Source organism: Mytilus galloprovincialis, chromosome 7, assembly GCF_965363235.1.
Source record: "Mytilus galloprovincialis chromosome 7, xbMytGall1.hap1.1, whole genome shotgun sequence".
Lineage (NCBI taxonomy): Eukaryota > Metazoa > Mollusca > Bivalvia > Mytilida > Mytilidae > Mytilus > Mytilus galloprovincialis.
Genome location: NC_134844.1, coordinates 57,194,076 through 57,206,356, shown reverse-complemented (window position 1 = coordinate 57,206,356; position 12,281 = coordinate 57,194,076). Strand labels below are relative to the sequence as shown.

The 12,281-nt window shown below is 31.5% G+C and overlaps 1 protein-coding gene and 1 long non-coding RNA gene across 5 annotated transcripts in view; both read left to right on the top strand.

Annotated features, from left to right (window-relative positions):
• The window catches only part of LOC143083357 (uncharacterized), a 141,133-nt gene extending 130,542 nt beyond the window's left edge, over positions 1-10,591 (top strand). For all 4 annotated transcript variants that reach the window (XM_076259610.1, XM_076259611.1, XM_076259612.1 and 1 more), the window contains exon 4: positions 9,386-10,591. In XM_076259610.1, coding sequence (XP_076115725.1) covers positions 9,386-9,453 — 68 coding nt within the window. In that variant the 3' untranslated portion in view covers positions 9,454-10,591. The remainder of the gene's footprint in view (positions 1-9,385) is intronic.
• Positions 1,388-8,087, top strand: LOC143083356 (uncharacterized). Its single transcript, XR_012980662.1, has 3 exons — positions 1,388-1,566; positions 6,627-6,714; positions 7,345-8,087. It is a non-coding gene; the product is annotated as an uncharacterized LOC143083356 (long non-coding RNA).
• Positions 10,592-12,281: the final 1,690 nt, after the last annotated feature.

The following is a 12,281-nucleotide window of genomic DNA, read 5'->3' as shown; positions in this document are numbered from 1 at the left end:
GGATCAAAGGATTTAATTAAGACAATCCAAGACTGCTACCTCTATATTTTATTATACATATCTTTATTAGCCTCATTTAGGGTGATACAGCAATTGCAAAACGGGTAGATACGATCTGTAATCAAATAATTAAACTAATCAAAAGTTTATTTAGAGTAACCATATGCCGGATGAACAAAAAGTTTGCCATTTATTGAAAAACATATGGTTTTATATAACAAGAAAACTTCTCTAGTATTCTAAACATTTATCACGTACCCCCTCCCCCAAACCTCCGCTTCAAGCTCTAGATTCGCGCCTACACATTGTGAATTATATTTCTTACATCACGATGCTTATTACATTATAAAATAAAATGGTATTCATCTTCAATTGTTGAAATAAAGATGAATTGTTAAAAAAAAGCATTGACATCAGTTTTAAAGTTATTGTTCATAGGAGACAGTTATGATTTATAGTCTCTTTTTAAAACGTAATATAATTTTACCTCTTGGAGTTTTTCTATATTACTTCTGTAATCGGATTTTGAAGAACCCCACGGACACCACATACTCTCATGCATATGTCACTCATTCAAGGTATAATGATAATATATGTAAACTCTTGTGTTGTTAACAAGGAAACGAAATCTCAAAAGCATTTTTGTCTCAATTTGTATCTCAAAATAGGGTTCTTTAATTTAAAAAAAAGCTTGCATAGCAATTTCCTTTAAAACAAAATATAACAAAGGCAAAGTTTTAAAACACAAAATTCATTTTTTTTTTATTTTTCTTTCATAAACTTGAAATTTTACCACGCTAAACCGTTAGGTTTATTCAACAACAACCATTAATTAATCAATAAGTAACGATAAAAAGACAATTGTGTATTGGATTAGGTTGATTGAACATGATGATTAGTGAATTTGCAATAAGCTGTTGGTCACGTGCCGAGTGGCACGCGTTGATTAAAAAGTCATTTAACTTCAAAATTACAATATCTATTGATACCTAACTTTACTGATATGAGGTATTTAATCATATCCTCCTATATATCCATATTCTCTGTGATCTTAAAACATCGTTTTAAATAGTGTCCTCAGAGACATATATACACATATATGTGTCCTTAATGCAAAAACTTTCTTCTTAGTCAGCGCCATTAAGAATTCCTTTGCGGTATTTCTACACACCGAAATATATGGCCTTATTGGTAAAATACCCACTGAAAATACCACAGTACTTAGTGTCACTAATAGTCAAATTATTGTGCCGTGAAAACTGGAAATGAAGTTTAGCGGGACATAGGAAATTACAAAAATATTAGAATTGTTTACTTACATAGTGTAAGCGGGATGCGGGAATCTAAAAAAAATAAATAGTAACTATATTAAAGCGAGATCCGTGAACAGAACCCCCAATGAGACCCCATTAGTTGTGGCTTATTTTTGGTCTTTTTAGCTAGTTTCCTTCCCCTACATTACTTGTAAGTTGATCGTTTTTGTAAAGCAGCACTCGAGGTCTGACAGTATATTACCAAGAAATGCACAAAATATTGAAAAAGAAGGTTTAGAAAATTTAAATAATGGTATGCACACACACTCCCCTGTCAGCACAGACAATTATATTTTTGTAAACGCGCCAAACTCATTTCTTCCACAGTGAGACAAGCTTTACAATGTTGATGGTGGTGAAAATCTAGTCCAAATAATTATGACGTCTTGCAAGGCTATTTTATTTCTGGAACGCTTTCCTCTGACGAAGCCGAAATGTGAAACCAAATCAACAAGAAGTCTAACATTTATAATAGAACTGAATATAAAATCGAAATGTAAATGGGGAATGTATCAAAAGACCAAAGAGCAGATAGCAGCCAAAGGGCACCAATGGGTCTTCAATGCAACGAGAAAATCCCACAACCCGAGGAGGGGTTCCTAACCAAAGACAAATGGGGGGGGGGGGGTCCAACTACATGTCCCCATTCAATACAATACAATACAATATGCTTTATTTGAAAAACACTCCGTCACATTGACATGTGAAACAAGAGGTAAATTACAAAATACAATCACATACAATTAAAAAAAAAATAAAACAACTTAGGCCACACCAATTTGATTCCTTGTTCGACGGACCCGCCCGCACTTATTTTTTTCAAAATAGAATATTTTTATTTTTTTTATATTCCCGCTTCCTGCATCCGGAAATGTAATCATGTCCATTTCCCGCATCGTTTTTTTGTAAATATTATAAAAAGATATCAACATTTGTTTTTAAATCACAGTCTAACCTGTATATAACGGTTTTAAACATAAAAGCACCCCACCACACTGTGTAAATAACTGTGAGAATATTTGTTTTAGCATGAAACCTAGCTATTTATCCAAAGTGGGAGTGATAAAGGGGTAGGTCCGGTAAGACCCCTTTTTGGCCCCAAAATATAACAGTTTTACAAAATTGTTAAAATGTGAACTTTTAGATATTTATTGGACAGTTGAATGCTTCTGCTACATAAATATGGGCTGTTTTTTACAATACAATGCACATATATCGGGTTGTAGCACCATTAAGTCATGCTAAATTACTGAAATCTTCAAAATTCTATCATTTTAGTTAAATTTTAGACAGTTTCCTTGTAAAACGAAAGTAGCCGCATTCGTGTTCATCCTTAATATTGAAAAGTAAGTCGTATTTTATGATAATACATAACATATATAAAGGTTGTGGATGAACACGGATACGGCCACTTTCATTTTTGACAAAAACCATCTGAAAAGTGACGTTTTTTGGCATATTTGAGAGATTTTTCATATTTGAGCTTGAATCGGATCGTTTTTAATAACTAAATCAGTTAAAATCTTTCACTTATACTTATTAAATCAAGTGAAATAGACACTTAAGTCTTTTAAAAGTGGTCAAAATCTTTCGTCAGATGAAACTGAAATTTGAGGCCAAAATGAGTCCTTACCGGACCTACTTCTTTATAACAGAAATACCTGTAAAGAACAAAAGATTGGTTTCTTTCCCCTTACTTATATTCCCTATCAAAAAAATGTTCGTTGTAAGAATAAAGTACAAAGAACTTCTGAAGGATTTGCCTTTAACTGCAATTATATTGTATGCTGGCGAAACAAAACTATCCATAGCCACCGCATGTTTATGCACCTGTCCTAATGGATTCAGGGGCCTGTCGTTCAGCAGTTATCGTTTGTTGATGTTGTTCATTGGTATTTTCCCATTTAGATATTTAAATTAGATCTAGATCGTTGGTTTTCCTGTTCGAATTGTGTACGCTAATAATTTTGGGGTCCTTTATAGCTTGCTGTTTGTTCTGTATCAAAGCCCTGTGTAAAAGGCCGTACTTTGACCTGTGTTAACAGTTAAATATTATCAGTTTGAAAACAACCCTCCCTCAGACAAGGGGTCATTTTACTGATGTAGAAAAGAAAATAGAAATACCAAGGATTTGTATATTTCTTCTATACAAAACCTTTGAAAACTTAGAATTTTGTACTCAAAAAGAGGAGAGTTACATCATATTTTAAACAACTTTTTCTAAAAGAGGGGTCCACTTATTTTGAATAATATTAAACTGTTAAAGTTAATGTGTTAATTTAACAAGGTTAAAGTCCAGGAATATTACAAAATTCTTTGACATGTTTTGACCATTTAATACCAGATAGATATATAGTTCTTTGAGAAAATATGAGCCCTTTTGTACAAACAAATATATTATAACTTAAATTGATCCCTCATAAAACATGTAAAAGGGACATTTATAACATTAAGGGGTTGTCCCCAAACTGATTATGACTTGAATGGAGAATTGTCTCATTGTCAGTCACACATACATAGACCAGATTTAATTATTTCTTGGTGAACAGGGAAAAAATACTTCAGAAATTAAAGAATTGTCAAAGTACAAGTGATAAATCAAGTTTTAATATTGTCAAAACCTACTATTTTATGTTTACAAAAAAAAATTATAATCGCTCGCCTTTACTTTTCAAGCTTCGCCTCAAAAATTTGCAAATTAAATATTTTTTTATTAAAATTTTCAAATCGCTCGCTCGCCCCAAATTTTTGAGTCCAAAAATCCGTAGAACAAGAAATTAAATTGGTGTGGCCTTAGAAATAAAATATATGGAAAATTACTTTATATTATAATATTTTAACATTATAATATTTTAGTTAACTTTGAAATGAATATAGACACATTTTTGTCGAGCCTTCGACTTTAGTCGAAAAAGCGAGACTAAGCGATCCTACATTCCGTCGTCGTCGGCGTCGTCGGCGGCGTCAACAAATATTCACTCTGTGGTTAAAGTTTTTGAAATTTTAATAACTTTCTTAAACTATACTGGATTTCTACCAAACTTTGACAGAAGCTTGTTTATGATCATAAGGTAGTATCCAAAAGTAAATTTTGTAAAAATAAAATTCCATTTTTTCCGTATTTTACTATAAATGGACTTAGTTTTTTCTGCGAGGAAACAAAACATTCACTCTGTAGTTAAAGTTTTTAGAATTTTAATAACTTTCTCAAACTATCCTGGGTTTGTACTAAACTTGCACAGAAGCTTGTTTATGATCATAAGATAATATCCAGAAGTAAATTTTGAAAAAATGAAATTCCATTTTTTCCATATTTTACTTATAAATGGACTTAGTTTTTTCTGCGGAGAAACATTACATTCACTCTGTGGTTAAAGTTTTTAGAACTTTCTTAAACTATCCTGGGTTTGTACCAAATTTGGACAGAAGCTTGTTTATGATCATAAGATAGTATCCAGAAGTAAATTTTGTAAATAAATAAATCCATTTTTTCCATATTTTACTTTTAAATGGACTTAGTTTTTCTCCAGGGAACCATTACATTCACTCTGTGGTTAAAGTTTTAAAAATTTTAATAACTTTCTTAAACTATCCTGGGTTTGTACCAAACTTGGACAGAAGCTTATTTATGATCATAATATTGTATCCAGAAGTAAAGTTTGTAAAAAGATTACTCAGTTTTTTCTGTAATTTACTTTTAAATGGACTTAGATTTTCTTGCAATCATAAAATAGTACATGTAACAAGAGGAATATTTTTATTGATTTTTTCCCTCATTGTTGTTGAGTCTGCAATTTACAGCAAAAATAGGCGAGACACTGGGTTCCGCGGAACCCTTACAAATTTTTAAATAATAAGTTAATATTTGTCAATGACAGTTAGTCCTTTCATTTTTGCTTAATTCTGATATTTCACATAGTACTCTGGAATATGCTGATTTCTGATATTTTTTAACTAATAAAGAATTGCATTCAAATAAATAATGGAATTCATTGCCAATTGCAGTTAAACACAGATTGCATGTCCTTTCTTCTTTTGGAATGACTTATACCATCTTCCCAGCTCTACTGGGATTGTACCTTGCAGCATCTTAATTTTGAAATATATTTACGTTCGAATGGTGTTAATTTTAAAATTCAAATGCATTGATCGTCCAATAAAGAACAATGTAGAAAGGGGGGTTCCAACATGTCCAACCCTCAGACCCTCCTGGATCCCTGCCTGTGAGGCATGCTTTAGCTTGCCATTAAACAAAAATGTATACTAGTTGAGTGATAATGGATGTCATATTAAACTCTTTGATATTAAAAAAGAAACTAAAATAAAAATCATACAAAGGTCACAAAGGCCATAACTTCTGGCTCCTGACGTGGGAAAAGTGCAAAATGCAGTGGGGATGAAAGCCTTTACTGTAAATTCCTGAAATTACAATTATATAAATCATCTCACATCTTTGCGCATTTCTTAAAATTGGTCATATTAATAAATGCATGCAATATTTTCAGAAAATTTCAATATATAGGCTTTTTAAAAAAAAGTCAATCTTGTGCATGATTTATCAATGATTATACTTGCACAATTAACGCATGTTGTTCTCAAAACTAAGAGGTGTCTATGCTATTTATGACAATTTTCATGGTTCAGTGGTTATAGTTAAGTTTTTGTGTTTTGGTCTGTTTTTCTCATACTTTATGCAATAGGTCTACTATATTTGTTGTATGAAATGATTGTAAGGTGTACATGTCTAGTGGGATGATGTCATCTGACCTTGACCTCATTTTCATGGTTCAGTGGTCAAAATTAAGTTTTTGAGTTTTGGTCTTTATCTATTAAATACTATAAGCCATAGGTCAACTGTATTTGGTGTATAGAAATATTTTTTGATCTATATGTCAGTGACACAGGTTTTATTTGACCTTGATCTCATTTTCACGGTTCATTGATCAGTGTTTTTGTGATTTGGTCTATTTTTCTTAAACTATAAGTAATAGGTCAACTATAATTGTTGCATTGAAGCCTTGTTAGCTGTATATGTCTGCCTGGCATGGTTCATCTGACATTGACCTCATTCTCATGGTTCATTAGTCTTTATTTATTTATCTTGGTTAATGTTAAGTTTATGTGACAGTTGTGATAAAGCTTTATACTTAGGACTATCAACATATTATCAATGATTAGTAAAAGAAGGCGAGACATTTCAGCGTGTGCACTCTTATTAAACACACATTAATATACATCATGTACATTAAACAGCAAAAAAAAATATTGATGCAAGATGCCATTCAATAATAACTTTTACTCTTTTATGTATAGGACAAGAACTATAGAAGATACAGAGAAATTATAAACAGCAGAAATGATAGGCAATTTAAAATTTGCAGAAGCAAACTAAACCTAAATGGTAAGGCCACTTTTATTTATTTTTTAAAGTTGTTGAACTTGAAAGATGATAATCATGATTACTATAAAAATTAAAAGATGTGGTATATTAAATATGAAAACTATCATGGCTTTAAGAAAGCAATTGTAGGCCTGTGACGACCTTCAATAATGAGAAAATCCATACCCTATAGTCAAAGAAGGCAGCTATAAAAGACCCAAAGATGAAAAATTGAAACAATCCAACATGTCCAAACTGTAAAACTAATTGCCTAGTTTATTACAAAATAAATTACAAAAAATAAATATAACCGGTATGAAACAACAACAACAACAACCACTAAATTTTAGTGTCAGACTAAACTTACAAAAACTACAGGCTCTGAACTTTGGACAGGCACAATAGGAATATGGCAACCTATGATGTAAATTTCCTGCAAACACAGACTGGACTAATGTAAATCAACTAATTTTTCGCGACTACTTTATTTTGCGTTTTATACTTTCTAGTCTTACATCACAGCTAATTATTTTTCGCAAGGTTCAAGTTGACTTAATGAATTTTAATAAAGAAAGATACATATGAAAAACATTTATTGCTGTTTCTCTCTCCATTTATAACATTTTATTTGTTTATTTTGTGTATTTATAGGTGATCAGACATCTTGGTTTTCATGATCAATAGGTCATTACTGAAGAGGAAACTTAAAGTTGAAATTTATTTACAAAGTGCATAATTGGATTAATTTGAACTGGAATGTGTGCTTTCCTGCAAAAAAGAAACAGGAAATTTCATCATTATCACATGATAATGCCAATAAACAAAATGGAGTTCTATCATAGATACACAAAAACACTATTGCATAAAAGCAACAACATATTATATATATTATTCGAAAGAAAGGAGAATGCAGAACAAAGGAACACCAGTTTTATCCACTCATTTATATCGCTCCCTCATATCAAATATACGGAAGAAGATCATTGAAGAACAATTTGCAAAAATGTTTTCTCTTAGAATTGAAGGAAAATGTTATAAAGTGAATGGAATAATGTATTCACTGAATTCTTACGTAGTGGATTGAAAACTGTACACAAGCTGAAACAGAAGAAAATTTTAATTTAAAATAACACGAAAAGTGTATATTTTATTATTTAATCTGCAAATATATAAACAAATTCTTTAGAACACCACAAATGGTATGACATTCAAATTGGTTGCTTATTAATGTATTGCATTGAAACAATTACAAAGAAAACAGAATCATTTGCTACAAATTTTTTTTATAAATCATAGTTAAATTTTATAAAAAGTATGAACAATACCTAGATCTAAACAGTCAGACTTTATCAATTTTCAATGTCATTAAAATGTTGAGTCAAACATTTATGAAAGTTTTGAATATCATTTGCATCAACTATACAGTCTTGTAATAATTATATTCATACTGTTTGTATACATGGTATAGCGAAGAAATGTTTAACAAGAACAAATAAGGGAAATTTGATGTTCAGAAATTTCTTTAGAGGAAATTTGAAGAACAATGATTTCATTAGAGGAAATTTGTTGTCTTGAAGGAAATCTTTTTCCCTTGAAAAAACAATTTCCCTTGAGGAAAAAACAATTTCCCTTTGAGGAAAAATCTTTTTCTTTTAGGGAAATTTGATTTCCCTTGAGGAAAACAACTATTCCTCTAAGGAAATTGTTGAAAAAAGGGGCATAACTTTTTTAACAGTGGTGCTAGAGCCAAACAATTTTAGGACAAATATCAGGGAACCAATACCAACCAAGTTATCAACTTCATTTTGACTTAACTCCAAAAATTAAGGTGAACAACTTTTGCACTCAGCGGAATTGCAAACTTGTCCCGGAGACAAATCTGCTTTTCTGAGATGTTTTACAAGGTTCCAAAAATGTGTTATGCCCTACAGCTTTCCATCCAGCTAAGGCAGAAGTATATTCTCTTTTATTCTCATATATCCAGTATTTGCAACAAATTGTAATTTTTCTGAAGAAAAAAATTCAAATGGAAAATAATGTTTGTATTGTAATAAAGTATGTTCCCATGGGAAGAAAAATTGTTCCTATGTGAAAAAAAATTGTTCCCATGGGAAGAAAAATTGTTCCCATGGGAAGAAAAATTGTTCCCATGGGAAGAAGATTTGTTCCCATGGGAAGAAAATTTGTTCCCATGGGAAGAATTAATTCCCATGGGAACTTTTTGTATTCATCTTTTCCCATGGGAACTTTAAAGTTCCTATGGGAACTCTAAACTTCCCATGGGAACAGTAATTTTTCCCATGGGAACTTCCAATGTTCCCATGGGAAATTCTAATATTCCCATGGGAATTATCAAATTTCCCATGGGAAATGTACTTTTAATCAGCTGCAGTGACAAGAGTGACAACAGTGACAAGTTGGGACATATGGCATTTTTTTAATTTTTCAATAATCTATCACTGGGCAAATTTTTTTTTTGATATCTTGTAAACCGACAAAGTCAGATTTGCCGATACCGGAATGGCAAATTTGTCCCGCACAGTGTTAAACATAGTCTAGGTCTAAATTGAAAAGCATTCAAATTTGTTTAAACAACGAAAACGTTCGACTCAATTACTAAATGCATTTCGATAGAGATTCGATCTTTTTATGACAGTGCTTTCAAAGGATTTGTTTTTATCTTCTATTTCAGCCTCTCCTTCTGGGACATTCCTACTGTCAGTCAGTACAATTGTTTTGTGTTATTTGGATATATTATGACAGGAAGTCAGAGTTATCTGTCGCATCGTCACGCATCGTTGTGTTCGCTTTTAATCAAATAATTCAGGAAGGAAATGATAATCAGAGACTCATCACACAGACAAAGTACCAGATCAAGGTACCAGATCAAAGTTCAAGATCAGATACTGGGTTAATATGTTAGTGACAAGATACATCCGTTTAGTGTTTTCCAATAATTCTTCACTGAGTGTATTATTCTGTGATAAAGCAGTGAATGTTGTAAGATATCGATTCCGGTATTACACTGCTATTAAATTGCCAGTCGCAAATGCTAAATTACATTATATGATCAAGTTATTTATTGTGATTACCAATTTGAATATAATAGTTCCGTTTTAGATCGCTGTATTCTGGAATCTAAAGCATATTGATTTTTTTTGGGGCAAATACGTTCACCAAAGCAGAATAATTGATTTGAAATGTCGCACATATTGCGAATTCAACCAATCACGACATGTTATTGTCGTTTGTATAGACGAGCTACGAAATTATGGTCTATAGTTCTTTAAATCTGAAACCGAGAATCACATTAAACTGAAATTGTAACATAGGTTCGGCTGATTAATTCTGTAAGTCTTCTTGTATTTCTACTGCTCTCCATATTTTTATTTTACACATTTGGCTTCTCAAACTCTGCGATAAAATGACGAAGGTTATCGCATTAATATGCTACGAAACAGCAAATTCGGAAAGTTCACCCTTTTCTTGTCACGAATAGATAAGGACATCTATAGGGCAAAAAGTAATTCATGACGTTTTAACTGTAGGGCAAGTATTGTTTTATTTATATCTAAATGAATTCTAATGTGTTATGTGGTCTTAGTTTTAACATTCAGCGTATTGTGTGACATTAACTTTCTTGCTGCGTCTTGTAAGCAATCAATGATTGACTCTGAAATTTAGGAGTTTTTTTTCTTTTCGCAAGAAAATATTCATATTCACAACTTTTTTTATCAGGGAGTAAGAAAGGCAAAATTGTCTTACTACTAGATTTAGTAATTGATTCCCGAATGATACGAAACAATATTTACATTGACATCATAGCATGCCCCTCCTCCTCTAAGTTAAATTGTACTTCCCTTACGGGAAGCCAACATTTGCATGATCAGAACAAAAACTCAGAAAAGTGAATTTTGAAAAATGAATGACAAGTTTCCTACATACAAAATTTTAACCCTCAACCACCATTTCGGTAGCCCTAAAAAGGCTAGGCTAACATAATATTCAGTTAGGTTTTATCGTCATTTCGACAACATTAATCTAAAAAATAAAAAGTATCGAAACAAATTGAACCGGAGGTTCTGCTGGATAGTATGTCTAATTCTAATGAGTAATTATTAATTTTACCTAGAAAATATCCTTGAAGGCTCTTTACTGGTCGACTATCTGTACTACCTTGAAAAAATCAAATTTTTTTTTGTATAATATATATTACCCATTTGTTTTTATATACCTCATGACATGTTGCATTCACCTCGTAAATGAGTCGCATGAACGGAAATCATTTTGCTATTTGAAGTATTTGTCACATGTACACGCATTTTTGATAAGGCTAGAACTGTTTTAGGTTCTACACCATCTTCATGTTGTGTTAATGTGTGTCTGTTTACATGGGACGAACTTATTGCCTTTCGGAAAACTATTTTTGATTTGAGTTTTCCTAACCCATGTTGGGTATTATAGTATCTTTTAAATTGCATGTCCTGGCAATTCAATTCCGATAAAACGATTTAGAGTTTGATTTTATGTTACACACCTGTCTTTGGTAGAAAAACCTAGTACGTTTAATCCCTAGATGTCAATTGTTTTGGTTATTGTGTTGTTGAACACGACATCAAGACAAGTATTTATATGTGTTAAAGTGCTATGTATATATATAGTTGTTTGTCAGTGGTGTAATGTATACGACAGCAGCCCAAAAACAACTCAAACCAACCACATACAATTATTAGAGCTAAGATTCAAATATTAACATATGTATACACTATTATATTTTATGTCGAGTAATTACAGAAATATACCAGAGGAAATCATAGCCATGCTGATCATGCGCCATCTGCACCTTTTCATTTATGTACTACACCAAAAGTTGTCATTTTGTGATTTTGTTACATTCCGAGTATTATTTTGTTAGTATTTGAGCAATCGTAGCTACTCGGCCATTCTCGGTACACCTACGATGTGTAGCGAGAATGACCGGGTAGTTACGATTAAGTATTTGAGAGAAAAAAATAACGTCCATGAATAATGCTTTAATCAAATTGTAATTTATTTTTTATTGTATTTTGTACTTTGTTCATGTTTGTAAATATTTAATAGGTCTTTATAGATTGTGCTAATCTAATGTGTGTTCAGGAGTTGTGCTTAAGTGCTGTACTAGTGTGTGTAAAATTATTCTAATTGAACTTTTTTTATAACATCATTCTGGTGCTTAACTGATGATTGTTATTCCCACTACCCTCCTATAATTGTTCACCTTTTAATCGGTACATCGTTTTTCTATTATTTTTTTTTTGTAACCTCGGTATATCGTGCAATTTCAAAGGGTCCAATTATTAATGTAACATGTTCGTATCGTAATCATGATAATAGTCCTTAATACGTGTTTGTCCTGTCCTTTTTGAATGCTTATGGTTTTTTTTGACATTTCAGAAGGAAATTAAATAAAAAAGATATTTATAAGAATTTACAGTTCAGCATTTATCTCCTATTTTGGGAAGAGTTATTAGTTCGTTACAATAAAAAAAAAACCCTGAAAATCATTAACACTTTTATCATGTTTATACATGTATGACATTTTATATATG